Source organism: Saimiri boliviensis, chromosome 5 (genome assembly GCF_048565385.1).
Source record: "Saimiri boliviensis isolate mSaiBol1 chromosome 5, mSaiBol1.pri, whole genome shotgun sequence".
Lineage (NCBI taxonomy): Eukaryota > Metazoa > Chordata > Mammalia > Primates > Cebidae > Saimiri > Saimiri boliviensis.
In genome coordinates this window covers 67,323,834-67,346,254 of record NC_133453.1, presented here as the reverse complement: position 1 = coordinate 67,346,254, position 22,421 = coordinate 67,323,834, and the positions used below count along the sequence as shown (strand labels likewise).

The 22,421-nt window shown below is 45.2% G+C and overlaps 1 protein-coding gene across 3 annotated transcripts in view; it reads left to right on the top strand.

The window, feature by feature from the left end:
* Window positions 1-1,372: 1,372 nt before the first annotated feature.
* Window positions 1,373-22,421, top strand: part of ITGA6 (integrin subunit alpha 6) — an 81,470-nt gene continuing 60,421 nt past the window's right edge. For 2 of the 3 annotated variants that reach the window (XM_074399464.1, XM_003921867.4), the window contains exon 1: window positions 1,373-1,763. In XM_074399464.1, the coding sequence (XP_074255565.1) occupies window positions 1,582-1,763 (182 nt within the window). In that variant the 5' untranslated portion in view covers window positions 1,373-1,581. The remainder of the gene's footprint in view (window positions 1,764-22,421) is intronic. The other variant, XM_003921868.4, reaches the window with a different exon arrangement.

Genomic DNA, 22,421 nt, shown 5'->3' with positions numbered 1-22,421 from the left:
CCAGGGCATTACAGAAGGCTTTGGGCCAGCTCGTCCTCACCTTTTCATGCCTTGGGACTCCTTTGGCAGGCTGCTGAAAACCTTGGGCCCTTTCTCAGAATAAGGTTTTTAAATCTGTAAAAGAACACAGGGGGTTACAGAAAAAGCCAATCATATCGAAATACAGTTAAAATGTTTTCAAAAATCTATGCTAGAGCAATATATATGATTCATTATTGACATACAATATCTGGCTGATTGTCTAATAACTTGTCATTTGAGATATTTGCAACAACTGTGATATGATATAAAAAACTATGGTTTTTAGTGATGAAAGTCATACTTAATCCTACTGCTACTGTAGTTTGTTGTCTACGTTCACAATGGCAAAACATGCTAAGTGTCAGAGGTTAGTGAACATTACATTGCAATTTTTTTCCCATTCAAGTTCACAATACTCTTGAATTAATTCTCTCTCCTCGGGTTAAGAACCCCTGCAGGACAAGGTTACCTCTAGGGCCAACACCTCTCTGGAGCCCCGCCTATGTCCTGGAGGCAGGAGCTTTCATGACACCCACACAGAACTTGGAGCTGTCTGGACCCAGCACTTCTCCCCACAACTAGTTCTGAAAGTTCAGGGCTAGGAAGGAACAGCATCATCGCCTGAGCTCCTGGTGCCACGTTAAACAACCCATCTTTGACTGACGTGACTTCTCCCACAAGCTCTCCTGGTCACCTGGGCAAAATCCTAAGTGACGTGGGGGTAAGGCTGAGCTTCGGTTTTCTGATCTGCAAAAAGAAACGCCCACCTCATTGGGCTGTTAGGATGAATTGAGGTAATGGCTGGATTGTGTACATTTTATACAGCACTATCAAGTTGTGTGCTGTGATCATTTTGAGGCTTAGGTCTTTTAGGACCCAGAACAGCCTACATAGCTGTAGTCCACAAGCTGTAGTCCCTCTACAGGTGTTTGTATTTTAAGGCCCAAAGCACGCCTTAAGCACTCCACAAACACCTACAGAGATGAGTGAATGAAGTATGCATTCGCACGTGGGCCCACATCTGCAAGAACAGGCTGCTCAGGCAATGAGGCCAGGTGCCTCACCTGCACTTTTCATTATAATGGGTAGTGAATTTTCCCTCGCCCTGCGCTGCTCCGCAACCACAGTTCTCTCCAGAGGGGGCGTGGGAGTGAGGCTGCTCCGCCGTGAGCTCGCCTCCGGGTGTCCCACGTTGTGCCTTCCGGGCAGGTGCGGGGCGGCTGGAGAGGCGAGAGCGGGAGGGGAAGGTGCGGGCGGTGCGCCCGGCCGCGGGCGCGCGAGGAGGGGCCAGAGGGTGGGGAGGGGCGGGGCCGGCGTCCTCGTCACTTGATAAAACGCCTGCGAGTCTCCAGAGAACAACGGGCTCATTCAGCAGTCGCTAGCTGCCCGCGAGGGGGAGCGGCCGGACGGAGAGCGCGACCCGTCCCGGGGGTGGGGCCGGGCGCAGCGGCGAGAGGAGGCGAAGGTGGCCGCGGCGGGAGCAGCGCGGCAGCCCCGGACCCCGCTGGGAGCGCAGAGCGGCCGCTGCAGGTCCCCGCTCGCCTCCCGGTGCTTCCGCCCATGGCCGCCGCGGGGCAGCTGTGCCTGCTCTACCTGTTGGCGGGGCTCCTGCCTCGGCTTGGTGCAGCCTTCAACTTGGACACTCGCGAGGACAACGTGATCCGGAAATATGGGGACCCCGGGAGCCTCTTCGGCTTCTCGCTGGCCATGCACTGGCAATTGCAGCCCGAGGACAAGCGGCTGTGAGTTCCCCGACCCTTCCCACCCCCACTGGGGCGCCGGCGTGCGAGCGAGGAGAGGCGAGGGCGCGCCCTGTTCCCGCCGGCCCCGGGGAGGAGTTGGCCCGTGGGTCGCGCCCTGGGCGGCCGAGGCGCACCCAGCGCCCAGCGCGCACCGCTCCCCTCCAGGACCCTCCCCGCGCGGCGCCTCCCCCCATTCAGTTCGGGAAAGAGGAGAACCCGAGGGCTGGGCTGGCCCCGGGGAGAGTTTACTTTTTTTTTTCTGTTTTAAACAAAGTGCTTTCTGCCGGTCCTTCCCTCCGGGCATGTTTGCTGGGACCCCGGCAGGTGGCACGCTTTGCTGAGCTTCACGTGTGTGTTTGGGGCGGGGGCGGGGTGCGGGGTAACAGCAGCGCTGCTGTGGTTTGGATGGAGCGTAGTTTGAGGGTGGTACAGGCGTTTGCCAAACTCATGGTACACCCCGTGCCCCCAGCGGACTCGCGCGCCCCGCACAAGTTGGAAAGCCACTTTCCATGTATCCTGCATGACTTTTCCAGCAAGGCGGGCGCTCTTTAGAAGATACTTTTACACGCCTTAAAAGAAAAAAAAAAAAAAATGGAATTAACCAAGCCACCTGTTCGTTCGACTAGATCAGCTGAGAAAACTAGTCTTTCTGAGTGATGTGCCCAGCCCCTAAAGTGCTCGGCCGCCGGAGACTCACGGGGCTCCGGCGTTGGGCGGGTACAGCTGAAGGGTTAAAGCAAAATGTCCGATCTGAGCCTGGACTTTGCAAACAAGATTTGAAAGGAACCACCCCCCCCCACCCCCCAACTATAGCGGTAAACCTCCCAGGAGAAAGTGGAGACCCGCACTCCTGGCCTCTCCTTTTATTTCTTAAACAGTGTTTGGTTCCCACATGATCGAGCTATTTAAGCCGGAGAGGGTATTTTGGCGCTTAGTCGTCTTAATCGCTATGGGGCTGCATTCTTGATCAGTGCTACTGAAAAATAGGCTCCAGCAACAAAAGGTCTCCCCTCCCCTCCCAGGCCTTTAGTTGAACTGAGGACCTTCCAAGACCAACAGACCGGAGAAAGCAAAGTGCAGCCACAGGGAAGATACTTTGTGTTTAGGAGAGGCGAATGGGATTTTGGAACTGGAGGAAACCTCTTGATTTCAGCGGTTAACAAATTTGGAATTAGTGAATGTTGCAGCCCCTGAATTTTAGTCAGATTTTTTTTTTTTTTTTCTGATAACACCTGCTAGGTGAAGCACAGAAATTAGCTGGGGGTGGGGAGGCTCCAGGAGGGTGGTCTAGGGCCCCATGCCTGGCCAGCTGCTTATACTCTGCTTTCTCTCAGAAATAATTGTTGTTAAGCTGTAAATCTGAAATGAAAGGTTCCTGTTAACTCAGTTAATGGATGACGTTTATTGTCTCGGAATACTTAGTGTGTAGAATTTGAGCTTGTTAGTGCAGAAATGATTCTGGGCCAGCAGAGGGAATTCATTCTTCTGGGCATTCTGTCTCTACACCAGAGGCCCACTGAAACCGGTGGCTTCCTTGAAATACTTGTTCAAGCAAAAGGTGTAAAGGGAAAGGTACTGGGACATGAAATATCCTGGAGACTTGCAAAACGTGACTTTGCCAGGAATCTGTGTCATGAAGGTTAGCAACATGCTTGCTAAAACTTGTTACTGCTGCTGGGCTTCTCTGGTATTAGAGCTGATGGAAACTCCTCCGAGGTAAAGATAAGTCTGCAGTCGGGTCTGATGCCTTCTAGAAATGCTCTTAGCAGCTGACAGAGGGGAGAGGCCCCGTGTAAGGAGACTGTATGTTTACTAGAGTCCAAAGGCAGTGGCCACACTTTAGGGGGGCTGTGGTTTATGTCACGTGCTGCCCACCTCATGCATTTGTAAAGCGTTCCAGCTTCAGGAATAGCATTGATCCTCCCAGGAGAACCAGCACACACAGGCCACAGCACACAGGTCAGTTGTCACTTTTGACAGTAAAGAATGTGGATATAAATAGCAGAGCCAGGAAGATTGAGAAAACTTCTGGACCAGCTTCCTAAACTCTATGGAAAAACTCAGTGGGGGGTCTTTCAGGAACCTGGTGGGAGAGAAACCTAAGCTGAGATTCCTTCTTGGCCTTTTATTAGCAGCTGTTAATTTACTGTGAGCTTTCATTTCTTTCGGTAAAATGGAGATATTACTGCTTACTGGGGTTATTGTGAGGGTTCAGAGATAATATGCAAAGTGCCTCATGCCTGCCTGGCATGGAGACTTGCTGACTAAATGGTAACTGTTAATGATAATTTAAAAAGCAGTAATTGTGTACTTACTGTGTGTCAGGTACCGTACAAGGTGTCTTAAACATTCTGTGATTCTAAGAATGCCTGCGGGAGAGTAAAGCCAAAGGTTATTGTTGTTTGGGTAATGGTATTTTATTTTATTATTTATTTATTTTTTCTCTTCCCTATCCCTATAGTTTTGCCTTTTCGAGATGTCATATACTTGGGATCACATAGTATATAGTCTATTTAGATTGGTTTCTTTCACTTAGTGATTTTAAGTGTCACTCATGTTTTTTCATGGCTTGATAGCTCATTTCTGCTTAGTGCTGAATAATATTCTGTTATTTAGATATTTATATAAATGACAGAATATGTTTAGATATTTAAATATAAATATATCCAAATATATCAAAATTTTTTTCTTTTTTTTAAATTGCATTTTAGGTTTTGGGGTACATGTGAAGAACATGCAAGATTGTTGCATAGGTACACACATGGCAGCGTGATTTGCTGCCTTCTTCCCCTTCACCTATATCTGGCATTTCTCCCCATGCTCTCTCTCCTCAACTCCCCACCCCCCGCTGTCCCTCCCCTATTTCCCCCCAACAGACCCCAGTGTGTGATGCTCCCCTCCCTGTGTCCATGTGTTTTCATTGTTCAACACCTGCTTCTGAGTGAGAACATGTGGTATTTGATTTTCTGTTCTTGTAATGATATTTTAAACTCAGTCATGTTTATGAAATCTATGTTAAAAGCAACTTTAGTAGGTCTTAATTAGACTTATAACAAGTGGGTTTAATGAACAGGGGACTTGGAGGCAGGAGAAGTAAAATATCAAAGATGCATGGGACTAACAGATACATATTTGCATTTTCATAAAAGACCTATCATAAATTTTTGCGATTTAAATTTTCTATAGTGCCTTTATTCAGTCACATCTTAAATTCTGGTTATGACTTTATGACAGAATAATGTTGCGTCAGAGAGCCCCGAAACATGTCAGGTGTTCTAAAGCTTTGGAGACTATAAAATTGGACTAGATACTATAAAACTTCAGATTTTCAGGCTGTATATTACAGATGTTTCAGACTCCAAAAGGTTACTCAGTTGTCAGCCGAGTTACCAAGGTCAGGATCTGAGCACCTTGGACTCTTTAATTTCTCTCAGGTAGTTAAAATTGAGTCATTTCCAGAGGTGGAATGTATGTGATGATGACTGTGGATATATCCATCCTGTGAATCATCACTCTTAGCTCTTCTGGGAAGAGATAGATCTGTATGTGACCACAAGGAAGAACCTAGAAGAAGGAGATCTGTTAGAGAGTTTAATGAAGTAATTTTGGATTTCTGCCAACCGTCATTTTCTTCTTTGATGGGGGGTCTCTCTCTCTCTCTCTCTCTCTCTCTCTCTCTCTCTCTCTCTCTCTCTCTCATCACCACTATCTTCCAGAAGTCCTCCAGGCCCACTGTTCTGTTCTGTTCTGACTCTTACTAGGTTTGTTCTTTTCTCAGACTTGTCATGTTCCATCTCTTAAAATCATATTTTCTGAAATAGAGATCATCTAGTCCAACTGCCTCTCTCTACATATGAAGAAACTGAAGCTGAAAATTCATCTTGAGCAGAATCTGAAAAAAGAATGTGGATTTGAATTTGATATCTCTGACCCACGCTCATGCCTTCTTTACATGGAAAAGCCAGAAATGATTTTCAGACCAGGAGAAAAGGGCAAGCGTCTGCATTTTGGAAGTATTTAGAATTTTACTGTATTGTGTTGATTTATCGAACTGCTTCCCATATGCATAGGTCAGGCCTATCTATTTAAATAGTGGTGCCTAGACTCTTACTATTGACTCCATTGCAGCTGGCCTTGGATCAAGTTCCTTCCTTCTTTGCCTGCCCCCACCCCATTCCCTTCTGAAAAAGCCCAGTCAAGTGTGGCTCTAGCTAGCCAGGGATCAGAGCTGTATTCAGGGTGTGTGCCTACGCACTTGCTTCCTTGCATTTGTTCACTCAGTTGGAGTGCCATGTGGCCCAGGGCCATCTTCTAGGGATTGTCGGGTCACCTTGAATGCTAAGAGCAGAGAAAAAGCCAAAATGGGCAGCGAAACTTACAAGAAATCTTAGGACTCTGCAAGAAAGCAGAAATAGGCAAGTTTAATTTTAACACAGGCTGGTGTGAGACCATCCAAGTAATGACAGGGTTAGGGAAGAAAGGGGTCAAAGTGTTTATATGGCATAAATAATTTGTTGGGAGAAGTTGGGTTAAATGCTTATATAAAAGGATTCCTTTATTTAAAAAAAGTGGTTATTCTATGTTCTCAGTTATATAGACTCTTAGCATAACAACATATTGAGATTTAATTTAAACTTTCATAACCAAATAGTACCAGAATTATGGCACGTGGTTCCCTGAAGACCTCGGCTCAACATGTTACTATGGACATTAAGGCCAGTGAATTGTTTGATATTTTCAAGAGGGACAGTGGGAAAAACAGAAAAAACTGTTGTACGCTTAGATGACAGGGCCAGTTGTGCCTGAAACACTGATTAGTGCTAAGTCAGCCCATTTTAATAAAGAATATAATCATAGCTTAAGAACCAATTTAAAATTTCCCCATCCTGCACTAAAGCAATTACTTAACTCCTTTGGATGTCTGTAACACATTGTGTCTGACAATTCTGATGGTTTGTGCATAACTGTTATCCACTGTCTTCAGATGACCTAATCTCTCCCAACTAGATTATAGGTTATGTGAGGGCCAGGGGTCTTACGTTCCTTTCTTTGCCTGCTAGCACCTAGCATACGTCTTGCAAATACAATAGAGTCTGATATTATACACTCAATTTAACCTACGAAATAAACTCATCCCTTTCTTTGACCCTTTACCCTTCCTTGCTCAGGCGTCCGTGTCTTCTGCCTCCGGGAAAGGTGAAGCTGTAAGCTTAGTGAAGAGACTCGCAAGAAGTTAGTTCTTGGTTTTTGATTTTTTTTCAAAAGCCAGGGTCCCAGCTAAGGGATTTTCATGAGTGATTTTAAATTACACTTGGCTTTTGCCCTGAAGGTGGACTTTGGAATTTCACCCTGGAAATACAGGCTTACCTGCACTGCAGTGGGTACTCAGGACTTGCTGAGGTGCTTGGTTGTTATGAGACTGGATAGAGAAGGATGGCTGTGGAAGAGAGATCCGGGAAGCAACTTGACAGGGACGTGAGGGTCAAATGCAAGTGCAGTACCTGTGTGAAGTCACTTATGAATTGATGGCAGAGTTTATTTCTTCCAGGATAGTAAGGGAATCTTGGATATATTTAACTCTTTTGGTAGGATGGTGGGAAGACTGCTTACCCGCTCCAGGGGTGAGCCTAGGAGCCAAAGCGTGGGATCTGGGGATCTGTGTAGCACCCTTGTGGGCCTCCTGGGAGGATGGCAAAGATTAAATACTGCAGCAGTAGGAAGTGGATGTAGCCTCAGCCCCCAGTGCCCATCTTCCCTTTCTGGGGTTGGGTACAACTCTGGAATCAAATAACTTTATATCTGGAAGGAAGCTTAGGGATTCTGAAACCTGGCTGGTCTTCAGGGTAACTACTTGGGCAACCTTTTATAAAAGTGTGATTCTCAGCTCAGCCCAGATCTATTACGTCAGTTTCCATAAGTGTGCTCCAAGAATCTGTTCTTAGTCTTCCGTGTTTGAGTCAGACTAGCTTTCCTCCTTTACCCAGAAGGCAGACTATAATGCAGTGGCTAAGAGCAGAGCCTAGAGCCAGATGGGATCAAATCCTGTTCTGCCATTTACTAGCCATGACTTTGTGCAGGATTCCTGACCTCCCTAGGCCTTCCTGCCTTCAGCAGTGAAGCAAGGATCCTCACACATTAGACTAGTCCTGGCCCAGGGTAAGCACTCTGTGTTTGTTAAATAGATGAGGAGACCAAGGCTGTAAGAGGTGTAGTGGCTGCCGCATGTCGGGCAAATTTGGTCTTAAATCCACATCCTCCCTGCTTCCGGGCCTGTGCCATGGGTGTGCGTTCTTCTTTTAGGTTTGGTTTTCGTCATGTTTAAGTGTACATTCTTCCTTTCTTCATTCCATTCTCCAGTTGGAAAGGGCATCTCAAAAGACCCATGCCTGCTACTTAGCAGCCTCTTCGTAGCTGCTAAGCCCTAGATAAATCCCAGTGAGGTCTCAGCATTCAGATATGAGTGGACACACGGGTGCGCAGACATGACGGGGCAGTGACTGTGGGCGGCATACCCATGGAGGGTGAGTGGTGCAGTTACAGGATGGGCTTACTGCTAAGGAATACCACCTGTCTGGTTTCTTAGACCTCTGTGACCTTGAAAGCACCGCCATACCTCCATTCCTAGGAGGCTGGATAACTTGCACAACACTCAGGGCAGGGTTGAAGACGATTTATTTTTCTCCGTTTTTTGCTTGGCATTAGTATTTGCTAGGAAGGAGCCTGTGAATTATTGATGACAAAACTACCTAAGGCTGGAAATTTATATGGACAAAGTATGGAAGTAGTTTCTTTCGTGGGCTTGTTTGTTGAACTGGCATGTAGATTTGCAAACACTGATCTCTTGGAACTAAGTTAAAAGCTAATTGTTAATTAGCCCTGAATTGGGGCAGGTAGATGGGCCTCTCACCAGTGTGGGTCCCTGTCAACCGAATAACAGGGTGTGATAACCACTATCAAATCTACTGCTGTCTGGCTTTTCTGTTTAGATAAACAAGCAAGACGATCTCAAACCAGCGTACGGATTCTGAGGTTGGTGTGTGTGTAGAAGACTGTTCACAGGCTGTAGACCCTCCCTGGTTCAGCCGCGTGCCAGATTCCAGTGTTGGCTTCCTCTATTGCTTCATCTCATCCTAAATTGGCAAAAAGACTGTTTAGAAAACTAAGCCTCTAAAGCCAATTAAATGGTAAAGAAGACTGTTCTGAATTAGGGGGAATCGGAGGAAGTACCACTAAACACAAGTGCAAAGGGCAAAAACACGTGACATGAAGCTGTGGGTATCTACTTGCATGTTTATTTCCCAGTCGGCTAGTATATTTTGCATGTCATACAATCTGAAGCTTACTTTTTTGAAAAGCCATTTCAGATACAGTATAAGAAAATCCTTTGAGAGAAACATGCTTTCTAAGCCTGGGAGTATAGAAATACAAATAAACTTTGCAATAATTTGAAAGGGGCACACTGGTTAGTGATTTGAAGAGTAAGGAAGCACCCAGTAATGCCTCTTTACCCAATAGCTCTGTTTGCTTTGCTCGGTGATATCAATGTCACTGTGGTTTCTTCATTTTGAAAAGGACGTTCATTTGTACTGAGGTTGTTTTAAGTGTGTGTGCGCGTTGCAAATGATCATAAACATTTCAGACCCACAGGGTTGGATGTCACTGAACCTAAGCCTTCCTGATTCAAATAACTCCTTTGTCCTTGCAGAATCAGGAGCCCTTCTCTTCAGGATATGCTGGTGACCACAGTCTTCTGTGGTCCTGATAAAGCTTTGTGATGTCAAGTTAACGAGAGGCTCCTTATCCAAGTGAATCATAGCCACGGAGTGGAATGTTTGGCCTCTGGTATGGATGCCCCATTCAGCAGCACGGAGGTTTTGGAGTTGTTCTGTTCTTCCTCCTTGCTCAGGGGAGTAAGAAATCCAACCTAGGCCCCATTCTCCTGATATGTCTTGTCGGCTGATGGCCTGGCTGCCCTCTTACTGGCAGTGTGATTATGTATGTCCCGTTAGAACAAAGGTATCAAAACAGTAAAGTGAAATGGAAATGTTTAGATTCTACAAGGCTCCAGAGAGATTAGTGATAGGCAGGAGAAAGGCCATTGTTTTTTTCCAAACAAAAGTGCCGAAAACCTGTTGATTGGACCTAAGGAATCTAGCTTTGCTGTCACACAAACCCAAGAGTTCTCTTTATTTTATTTTTATTTTTTTGACAGAGTCACTTTGATTGCCCAGGCTGGAGTGTAGCAGTACTCACTGCAGCCTTGACCTTGCTGGGCTCAGGCGATCCTCCCAACCCAGCCTTCCGAGTAGCTGAGACTGCAGGTGTGCACCACCACACCCAGCTAATCTTTTTGTATTTTTCGTAGAGTCAGAATGTCATCGTGTTGGCCAGGCTGGTCTCGAACTCCTGGACTCAGGCAGTCAGCCCACCTTGGCCTCACAAAGTGTTGGGATTGTAAGCGTGAGCCATCGTGCCCAGCCCCAAGAGTTTTTTTTAAAAAGGAACAGTTCGGAGAGGCTCAGAAGTGATCAGGTAGACATGCAGAGATACAACTCTAGGAAAGGGATATTATTATTTGCCACGGAGGCCTCGTTAACTGCTGGTGAGACTATGCCTAGCTGCTGACTTAAGGCGATACTTGGAGAAAGTTGAGAGGTAGCTTAAAGACCTGGGTGATAAAGAAGCCTTTTGTGAACTTACAAGCACAAAGAGAGATGGGTCTGGGCACTGCTGGGCCTTCTAGAGGCTCAAGGACAGTGACCTTGGGAAAGGCTGAAGGAGATGCCTACTGAATTAGATGGCGCCAAGGTTGGGGCAGGACTTTTGGGAATCCCAGACTAGAGAAGTGTTTTTATGCCAAGAACATGGGAAAGCTATTTCAGATACTATATCCGATAAGCCAGCGTAGAAAGAAAAGTACCTTCTAAGGCTTGCCCTATGTTTAGAAAGGGCCCAAGGCTGCTATAGAGGTTAACTGAGAAGGGGTTGTAGGAATGGGGAGAGGCGTGGGGACCCTCATTCAGGATGATCTGGGAGGTGAGCTCTGAGAGACAATGGCCCCGCTCCCCAAGCTTAGCAGTCATGCCAAAAGCCAGCTAAGAGGGTTTTTCAGTATCTTAGGATACGCAATTGGTCTCTGTAAGCTCATTGATTTCTGTGTGTGCGCATACATGTTGATTTATAGTTGTTTTCTGTTTTAACCCAAGAGAAATGGGGATTTTTGTTTATTTGAACATGAGGGGAATGTGCTCTGGATCTGCCAGAGAAACCATGGCCAGCTTTTTTTTTTTGTTTCTTCTATAGAAGTTCTTCGTTGAACAGATACTCACTGAATATTTACTATATGTTTGGCACTATACTAGTACTGGGGCTACAGCAGCAAATAAAATAGACAGAATCCCCACCTATGTTCTGAGGGGGGAGACAACCCATAAAAGAAGGCCTATTATGTTAGACAGTAATAATTAATGCAGAAATGTTAATGCAAGAGAGAGGAGACTTGTTGGTGCAATATCTGTAAAAACGAAGTGGAGAAAGGGAGCAGGGAGCGCAGATGGGGACGAAGTGGTGGGCAATGGGATGGCCAGAAAATACTTTCCTGAGAAGGCGAAGCTGCATTCCTGGCAGAGAGGTCGGCAAGCACAAAGGCCCTGAGGCAGAAGCACGTTCAGGCAAAGCACTGAGTCTCCTTGGAGGCAGATCGTGTAGGGCCTTACGGATCATCAGATGACTGCCTTTTACTCACGAAGGAGATGGGAAGCACTGGAAGGTTCTGAGAAGAGTAGAACATGTTTTCTCTTGGATTTTCGATGTATTTCTCTGGCCTGCTGCCTTGAGAGTAGACTGTCTGAGGACAAGGATAGAAGGCTATCCTGATTAGGAGGCTCCTGTAATAAACAGATAAGAGGTGGTGGTGATTTGGACCCATGTGGCAGCAATGAAGAGAGGAAGAAGTGCTTGGATTCTGGGTATGCCTTGAAAGTAGAGCCGACTGGATTTCCTGTGGACTGGATATCAGTTGAGACAGAGTAGAGAGGAACGTGTCCAGCGTTTGTGGCCCAAGCAGCTAGGAGGATGGAGTTGTATTATGGTGTAGGGAGGAATGAGAGAGGAATAGGTTTTGGGGGCGGGGCAGGATTATGGTTTTAGATTTGTCAGGTTTGGAGTGACTAACAGCCAAGTGGAGTTATTTAGGCGGTTGAGTAAGCATCTGAGTCAATTAAAAAAAAAAAAAAAAAAAGGAATTTAAAAGCCTGAAGTTCACTTGGAAAAGTTTGATTGGTGATGCAGCTAGAGGAGCTTTTAGGTTGTTTAGAAGGATGAACTGAGGAGGCCGCACCAAGGATGGACACTGAGGCCTGAGCCCTGTGGTGTTCCAGTGTTCCGACACAGGGAGGCTAGGGAGAGCCCTGGAGACTGACGCCAGTGGCAGGAGGAGGGGGAGGGAGTGTGCGGTCCTGGAAGCCACGTGATGAAGGTGTTTCAAAAAAGAAGCGAAAGATGAGTTGTATCAAAGGACACTCACTGAGATTGGATGACTAGATTGGCAACGTGGAAGCCGCTGGCAACCCTGTGAGAGCCCTGATGGGCCGGAGTAGAGCAAGGCCTGATTGGAGTGGGTTTGTGAGAGAACAGGAGAGAAGGCACTGGAGACAGTAGGAACTCTTGAGGGGTTTTGCTGTAGAGGGGAGCAGAACCGGGGGCACTGGAAGGGGAAGTAGTTTTGTTTTGTTTTGTTTTAAGATGGGAGAAGACTGTAGTGAGCTTGTTTGAAGATGACTCAATTGAAAGGAAAAGTTAATGCAAGAGAGGGGAGAACTGTTGGTGTGACATCTGCCGGTAGGTGAGAGGGACGGACGGTGGGGGAGCCGAACTGGTGACTGACTGGAGCCTTACGAGGAAGGAAGGCCGGATGAGGGGCACAGACGCAAGGTAGATGGCTAGTCGTCCTTGTGGAAGGGCGTGAGGTTTTTCCATTGCCTCTCATTTCTCAGTGAGGAAGTCAGTGGCTCTAAGTTAGTACTTGTGTAAAAGTTTGCCTCATTAGGAGTAGGAACTTCATTGAGGCAGATGGATGTGGATTTGAAACCCAGCTTCTTCACATTCTTACTGATTTTGACCTTGGACAAATTACTTGTCCTTGCTGGTCAAATGGAGGTACCTACCTCAAAGGGTTGTGAACGTTAAAGGTGAGGATAAAGCACTTAGTGGAATGCCTGGCTTATCCAATCACATCAGCCTCTACTGTTATGGGTCCCATAAAGTAAAATATGAACATAATTCCTTCACACTGGGGAGTTTTTGTATCTCTCATCTGTTTAGTCTGGTGGACAGCAGAGGTGACCCTTTGGGGGTCAGGTCAAGGGTTAAGTTGCCCTATGGGAGGCTACAACTGGAGGGCAGTCCACAGGCCGCCGGGAAGTATACATTGTCTTGATGAAGACAGGAAGGAGAAATACGGTACTTGGAAGAAGGAAGAGAAGATGGTAACGTGTCAAAATCGTTTGGTAATCTGCAGACCTTTGTGCTATATTTGAGCTACAGCGAGCCATGGCTTTTTATCTTGAGTCCTTACAAGGTGCATTTTAGGTGTGGAGAGAGCACTTCTCACTTGGGATATCTCCAGCTCCAGCATTAGGTAGTGCCTTGGACGGCCCAGTCTTGGTGTATCCTGCAGGCTGGGTGGACAGCAGGGCGTTGACTGGGTGTGTGTGGTGCAGGGTGGAAGCCAGCTCTGGGAACGCAGCAGGAGAGCCCAGGCTGCGCTTCCTGTTCCCGCTGGCCTGGTTGATTGTCTTTGTAATCCTAGTCAATGTATCCAGTGTCTCAGTGCATATATTCAATAAAAAATGACACACGGCCTTGTTGATTTGTCAGGAGTATGGCAAATGAGGCTAAATCAGCACTTTGGGTTCTAAAATACTGTCCTTTTTCAATGTCTTCTTTCAAGATGATTGGTATAGACCTTGAGGGAAATCTGAGTCCAAAATGAAATAGAATATCTTTGGAATTATGCAGAAGTGTGAATCATCAGAACTTGAGCATCCATTCCCCGGGTGTGCTGCAAATCAGATAGGAAACATCTTCCTGAGGTGGCGTGGTGGTGGTATAAAAGCTTCATTATAGTACAGAATGAAGTGTGTACGTTTCTTACATAAAACGCAAGTCTTCGAAGACATTACAAGCTTTTGGTGGTGGCTTTGCAGTATGCCTCTATACACGTTCAATTGTCTCCGTCATTCAATGCTTTTATGAAAATGACTGGAAAGCACTGACCAGCTCAACTTTTTTTCGATAGAAGGAAGACTGAGTCGTGACAGCTAGTTGGTGGCGATGTGGGCCCTGAAATCCAGCTGCCCAGTGCCCAGTCCCCCTGATGCTATGCTGTGTATATCTTCCTTTTGGGGAAGTAGCCCATTCTTGGAGTTAAACTCGTGCCACATAATCTTGCCCTTAATAGAACAGTATCTTGGATTTTTAAATGTCCTCTACATAGTGGGCTGGGAGAAATAGCAAATAGAGCCACTGTCACCCTTGCCTCTGCTTACTGGGGCACTCCAAATGACCGTAGCACATTTTTCAGTGGAGTCTCAGAATTCTTCAGGTCAACATTGATCAGCCTTTGCTGTTGTGTGGGTGATTGCAACTAAGACAGCACCTGTTTGCCCTCCTAGCCTTGCCCAATCCCTTGCATATGGAAGGCACCCTATAAATGTCTGCCTGATGGATATGAGTCCTGTTGGTTTGGGAGCTTCTTAAGAACAAGGCTGATATCTTGTTCATTTTTGGTTCAAGTCTAATACATAGAAATGGATATTCAATAGGTATTTGTTGAGCTCTTTGATTCCCCAAAAACATTAAAGGCTTTTAGAGAATAGGAACCAGGGTAACCATTTCTTTCTTTCTTTTTTTTTTTTTTTTTTTGAGACAGTCTTGCTCTGTCTCCAGACTGGAGTGCAGTGGCGTGATCTTATCTCACTGTAACCTTTCAATCCCTGGTTCAAGCAATTCTCCTGCCTCAGCGTCCTGAGTAGCCGGGATTAGGCACGCGCCACCATGCCCAGCTAATTTTTGTACTTTTGGTAGAGACGGGGTTTCACCATGTTGTCCAGGATGGTCTCGATCTCCTGACCTCGTGATCTGCCCACCTCGGCCTCCCAAAGTGCTGGAATTACAGGTGTGAGCCACTGTGCCTGGCCGTAACCATTTCTTTAGAATGATCGTGACATGCTGGGAAAAAAATTGTGGTAAAATATATATAACATAAAATGTATTTCAACCATTTTAAAGTTTATGTTTCAGTATTGTTAGGTATATTCACATCATCTCTTGCCCAGAAATGATGTTCATATTATGAGGCCATAAAGTATTGATAAGTTAAACTTTAACTCAGTATATGATTGTGCTAAATCATATATCACTTGATACCATATTCTAATGTATATTAGTGGCAATGGAATTAAAAGTTCAACATATTTATGGTACAGGTTGAAATTTAGTCTCATAGCTTTTTATGTGTCTTTACAATTTGGCTAAGGACTGCTAAGAGTTGAGTTTAGCAGTTACATTCCTGGCTCTGCCTGTGGGGCTCCAGAGTTCCTCACCAGCAGCCTTTGAGAAACCAAGTCATACACATTTTTAATTGAGTAGCAGGAAATTGCAACTGATAAGAAGCCTGGCTGTATTAGCTTATTTGTCATTTATACGTTGTTAGTACTCCTCAACCCTTGGTAGCTTTAAGATGAAACCAAAAGTGGTTTTAGTTGGATTCCGTGTTTCGATTGAAGTTGAGGCTTGATATGACAACAGCACATTTGTGGCCTGAAGTCAAAAGGAAGTGCCTCTTCAGGGAGCACCAGTAGGACTAACAGCTGTCCTTTGTAGTAAGGTCATCTTTAGCTTGTCTTGCAAATTACTCTCCTGGTTCACTAATCCCTATTCCCCACCCTGCTTCCTTTAGAGCCCTGTTAATCTAAAGGGAGCGGCTCTAGATTCTTGAGTTTCTAATGACTAATTTCTTTATTGCTCAGATCCTGTTAAGTTGAGTTTAATAGTCTCTCTTTATTTTTACTGATGTTTTCATGATGAGATTTCTAATAAGCTATTTGGGAGCTATCAGAATAGAAATAAAAAAATGTTAGTTATCAATTAGCTGTCAGAGTAGAAGCTTACTGAGAGTTCTGAACTGTGAGGCCACTGAAGGCAGGGGCTTGGGTCTGATTTATCTGTGTTTGCCTAGAGCTTTAACAGACAGCCTGACACTTATAACTCCTAAAAATAAAAATATGCTTTAAAATAAATCTAAACTCAGTCAGGCATGGCAGCTCATGCCAATGATCCTAGTACTTTGGGAGGCTGAAGTGGGAGGATGTCCTGAGCTCAGGAAGTCAGGGTGTGAGTGAGCTATGATTGTGCCACTGCACTCCAGCCTGGGTAACAGAGTGGAGACTCTGTCTCTTAAAAGAGAGTAGGCATATTCTAGTAATACCCAATATGTTTTTGTGAGTTTTTTTACCACTGAAACTATTTGCCACTTGCAGAAGTTGGGAAGGAACTTGGAGAATGGTCTAGAAAGGTAGACCCACCCTGATTTCATAGAGCAAGAAACAGAGACCTAGGATTTGTCATAGTCCTGCAGTCAGAGACCGAGCTGCGCTCACAACTACCTTCTTGTCCTGAGTTGTTTTTGCTTCACTTCCTGCTAGAACCCCATCCCCCCTCACTCCTAAGCAGAGGTCCACCTAGCCAATGTGTCTTTTTTGATAAAATGTCACCCGAAGCTCTGTTCATGTCCCATCTAACTTGTCTGAATCTCTTTCTCATCATAGAGAAGTGCCATCCTGAGTTGCTGAGATGATAAACATTTCTCCATTAGAAACCAGGCTTGGATTTGCCTGTGGCCACAAATCCAGAAGCAGCTGTGTGTTCCCCATATTGGTCACCACATTCTCCCATCATGTTTCTGAATAAGGAGGAGTCCTGGTTACTGCCACACCCCTCATTCATTGCTTTAGATTAGATGAAAGGTGAGGTACCTGACTCAGGCCATGACTCACTCTGCTTGGGTGAGCCCAGCTCCTCCCGGTAGGAAGTGATGGCCACAGGCAGGTTGAGCAGTGCCCGTAGCATCCAGCTGCATTTGGACCCTGCAGCTATTTATAAACAGCACTCACAGTGCTTTCGGTCTGAATATTGGGACTCCCCTGGACTGGACAAATTCAATCCCTTCTGAAAGGAGGGTGGATGAAGGGTGAGGAGTTTGTGTTGGGTGTAGTTTCATAGCTGGAAGGTTCCCTTGAATGCTGTCAGTGCCGTGGATTTTTATAGGGAAGGTTAGAGTTCCTCTGATGTCATTGCATTTTATGCAGCAGCTCACTTGACTGTGGCACTCTGAAGGAAAGCTTACCTACCTTTTCAGCTGTTGCACTTCTTTTCTTCCATGTAGTTTAGCCTCTGCCTTACGTTTGCTCTTTGTTGTGATGCCCGGGTTGCCAGCACAGTGCCTGATGCACAGTAGGTGTGTGCTGGTGAGCTTGCTTTACTGATGTGTTGTCATGCCTCTGGAACGGGCCGTGAAAATCAATCTGACTCTGCCGGCAACTGCCTACATAAAGAGAGCATGTGTGAGCTTGTTTTATGCAATTATAAGGTTTACTTCATGACTTGTGGGCATTGATTTCTTTCTTTCTTTCTTTCTTTTTTTTTTTTTTTCCCCCTGAGACAGAGTCTGGCTTTGTTGCCCAGGCTGAAGCGCAGTGCCTTGATCTCGGCTCATGGCAACCTCCGCCTCCCAGGTACAAGCGATTCTTCTGCCTCAGCCTCCTGGGTAGCTAGGATTACAGATATGCGCTACCATGCCTGGCTAATTTTGTATTTTCAGTAGAGACGGGGTTTCACCATTTTGGTCAGGCTGGTCTTGAACTCCTGACCTCAGGTGATCCGCCCACCTTGGCCTCCCAAAGTGCTGGGAATACAGGCATGAGCAACTGTGCCCAACTGATTTCTTTCTTTTTTAATCTCATTATCTCTCTCATTTTCTCTGCAAGATTTTCAATGACCCCAGTGTCCATGGACTGACCTCCATTTTTAAAATTTCATTTTAAATTTATTTTTGAATAGGTAGTACAGTCACATGGTACAAATATTAAAACTATGAAGATGGAATGAAAGTCAACCTCCCACCCGGATCTCTACCATATTCTTCCTGGAGGCAGCCATTGTTTTACCAGCTTACTGTGAATCCTTCAGAAGTACCTATATATTTACAAGCAGATATGTACATAGACTTTTTTTTACTCATTTGGTAGCATTCCATGTAGATTCTTCTGCACCTTGCTTTTCTTTTGGTATATTTTCATGCCTGTTCCATCTTGTAAATAAAGAGCTTCCTTAATATTTTTAATCTCTGTATAATACTCAGTTTTGAGGACAAACTATGATTTATGTAACCAGTCCGGGTATTCAGGTAATTTCTAATCCTTTGCTGTTAAAAGCAGTGCTGCAGGGAAGAACTTTATGCTTCCCTCATTTCACCTTAAATGGAGGATCCGTTAATTCCTAGTGCAGTGGCCTGACCAGTGTCGCTATTTTTTTTTTTTTTTTTTGAGACAGAGTTTTGCTCTTGTTACCCAGGCTGGAGTGCAATGGCGCAGTCTCGGCTCACTGCAACCTCCGCCTCCCGGGTTCAGGCAACTCTCCTGCCTCAGCCTCCTGGGTAGCTGGGATTACAGGCATGCGCCACCATGCCCAGCTAATTTTTTGTATTTTTAGTAGAGACGGGGTTTCACCATGTTGACCAGGATGGTCTCGATCTCTTGACCTCGTGATCCACCCGCCTCGGCCTCCCAAAGTGCTGGGATTACAGGCTTGAGCCACCGCGCCTGGCCTCAGTGTCACTATTTTAATGGTCATGGCTGATTCTGGAGGAGTGGCTGCCCTCATGCCTTTCTGTATTTACCATCTGATGGACCACAGGCTACGCAGTCAGTGGGTTTAGTAGAGTCTTTTCAACGATAGAGTTGCCAGCCTTATGCCCAAACTGTAGGATTCCTGAAGGCTTCAGTGTTTGTGCCTTAGCTGTACTTTACGCTTGTTAAAATGTGTGTGTTAAAATTAGAATGGCTTATTGGAACATTTAAGATTGTATATAGTGTTTCATGTTTCATCACTGTGTTAAGGGTTTACAAAATTACTTGACATCATTTCTTTTTTCTTTTTTGAGACAGGGTCTCACACTCTTGCCCAGGCTGGAGTGTGAGTGGTGCGATCACAGGTCACTGCAGCCTCAACCTCTTGGGCTCAGGTGATCTTCCCACCTCAGCCTCCTGAGTACTTGGGACTACAGGCATGTGCCACCATGCCTAGCTAATCTTTGTATTTTTTGTAGCGATGAGGTTTGACCATGTTCTTCAGGCTGGTCTCAAATTCCTGGCCTCAAGTGATCCTCCCACCTTGGCCTCCCAGAGTTTGGGGATTACAGGGGTGAGCCACTGTGCCAGGACCATTGTTTCATTTGATCCTTGTAACACCCTATGAGAAAATTTAGCTAGAACGGATTTTACAGGTAATCCACAGTGATACTCAGCTAATAGGTGGTACTGCCAGGACTTGAACCCACCATTCTTGTAACTTCCTTAGTATTTCTGATTATGGTTTTGGCCGGCCAGTTTGTTACGGGGCAGAAAAGAAGATATAAGTTTTCTGGAGGTAGTAGCTGCTACAGGGATATACCATATTATCTAAGTAATAACAAGTCCAAGTAGGACTGATTCAGTATATACAAGTTAAGAAGTATTAGTTGCTAAAATACTGAAATAACTTTCATTCTGGTTAGTATAGGTTGAGTATTCCAAATATGAACAACCAACATCTGAAATGCTCCAAATAGTGTTTTTGAGTGCCTGCCAACATGACGTGCAAAAGAAACATTCACTGGAGCATTTCAGATTTTGGCTTTTGAGATTTGGGATGCTCAGTAGGTATTAATGCAAATATTCCAAAATCCAGAAAATAAACCAAACCAAACCCCAAACCCCAAAATGCTTGTGGTCCCAAGCATTTCAGAAAATGATATTCAACCTGTAAATAGCTTTGTTCCAAACCCCCCGAGTTCCCCTCTCTACTTCCCTGCCCACTCTTTGCATAGGAACGCCCCTAATCACCAGATATTTCCCCCCACAACCCAGCAACTAAAGGGAAAAAGCCCTCGTGAAACAGGGAGCCCTTGGATTGTAGTTCCAGTGTGACAGCCACCATCTGTGTTCACTAATTGGTTCCCAAGCAGTACTGGTCCCTGGATATTCTTAAATCTCTAAGTGCAGGAATGGAGTAGTAAACAATTTAAACATTTAGACATATAACTTCCTTTCTCTCTGTGTGTATGTGTATATATATATATTTATTTTTTATTTTTATTTTTTGAGATAGAGTCTTGCTGTCGCCCAGGCTGGAGTGCAGTGGCAGGATCTTGGCTCACTGCAACCTCTGCCTCCCAGGTTCAAGTGATTCTCCTGTCTCAGCCTCCCAGGTTTTCTGGAGGTAGTAGCTGCTACAAGGATAACACCGTATTATCTAAGAAATAACAAGTCCAAGTAGGACTGATTCAAGTATATACAAGTAAAGTAGCTGGGACTACAGGCGCCCACCACCACACCTGGCTAATTTTTTTGTACTTTTAGTAGAGACAGGGTTTTGCTATGTTGGCCAGGCTGGTCTTAAACTCCTGACCTCAAGTGACTGCCCGCCTTGGCCTCCTGAACTGCTGAGATCACAGGCATGAGCCACGGTGCCTGGCTGGTAGTTATACTTTTTAAATTGCCTTTGTTGTTCACAGTATCCTATTTCTAAATCTGTTTTTTGTTTGTTTGTTTTAAAAGAAAAGCCTAAAATACCTCTTTTGGTTTTGCTCTTTGCTTTGTCTTTGTCTTCCTGGCCTCTAAAAACCTGGGTAGCTGGTCTGATGTGTCAGGTCCCAGGCTCGCTCTCTTGTTGCTCCACCATTGGAGCCTCAACCTCCGATTCAAGGTGGTGGCACCCACATTCCAACAGAGCCAAAGGCGCATGCATGCCATCTTCTAAGGAAAATTATTGGAAGCAGCAGCGTGAGGCTACGTCATGCATCCTACTTAGCAGGATCGTGTTGTATGGCACATCCAGCTAAAGAGGGAGGCTCGTTGAGTAGTATTTATTCAGGGTGGCCTTATGCCCAGCTAAAAAGTCTTTTACGATGGGAAAGGGGAGAACCAATATTGGGTGACAGCCAGCACTCTCTGGCAGAGCTACTAAGCCTGTTGTTTCATTTATCTCATTTAGAAAATAAACTGTGACCGTATTAATTTCCTTTTCAAAACATTGAAAAATTTGTATTTCCTAAACGATTGAAATAGTAAAAATGGGTATGGCGACCTACCAGGTGCGAGCTCATTAAGTCTACCTTTTCTCTTCTTGGTTTTTACTTAAAATATTTTATTGAAAAATGATGGAATTTAAAGTCGCTTTTTCCTTTGCAAGTGAACTATTTGGTAACTGCTCTTAAGAAATGAATCTTATTCTTTGAGTTAACACTGATAATATTTATGCTTGGTACACTTGAAATATAAACACCTGCTTGGTAACAACATGCTAGAATTTAAAATTAATAAAAGTGATGAATTAATGATAAAACTTTATTCGCTAACAGAAATTTACTAAGCATCTACTATGTGCCAAGTGCTGTGCAAAGGTCAGGGATGGAAATGGTGAGCTCACAATCCAGTGTGTACAGCTTCCTAGACTTGGTTCCTTGAAAGGAAAACTCACTAGAGATTGGACTCCAAATCACAAACGTGATTTGGCAACTGATAAATCAGGTATCTGGTAATTCAGAAGCACAGGAAATGATTAAATGCCACATTTGACAAGATCTGGCAGCTGCTTTGTGAAACTGAAAGAACAGGGTTGCTTGGAGGCAAAGATCAGAACTTGGAATTTCATTTTTCCTTACTACAGTAGGCAGTATTTTCTTGTGGCCCTTTGAGAGATGTCTTACTGGTATGAATTGCTTGGTCAGGTGAAAAACTTCACCTAAGTTTATTTTACTTTTACTTATTTTTGAGACAGAGTCTCACTTTGTCACCCAGGCTGGAGTGCAGTGGTGCAATCTCGGCTCACTGCAACCTCCACCTCCCAGGTTCAAGGGATTCTTGTGCCTCAGCCTCTGGAGTAGCTGGGATTACAGGTGTACACCAGCATGCCCAGCAAATTTTTGTATTTTTAGTAGAGATGGGGTTTCGCCATGTTGGCCAGGCTGATCTCAAATTCCTGACCTCAAGTGATCTGCCAGCCTTGGCATCCCAAAGTGCTGGGATTAGAGGTGTGAGGGACCACACCTGGCCAAATTTTATTTTCATTTTTTATTTTGTGAGATGGAAGCTCACTCTGTCATCCAGGCTGGAGTGCAGTGGCGCAATCTCACCTCCCAGGTTCAAGCTATTCTTGTGCCTTAGCCTCCCAAGTAGCTGAGATTACAGGCGCCCACCACCACACCCAGCTAATTTTTATACTTTTAGTAGAGACAGGGTTTCACCATGTTGGCCAGGCTGGTCTTGAACTCCTAATCTCAAGTGATTCGCCCACCTCATAAGCCATGAGCCACCATACCCAGCCCCAATTTTATTTTAA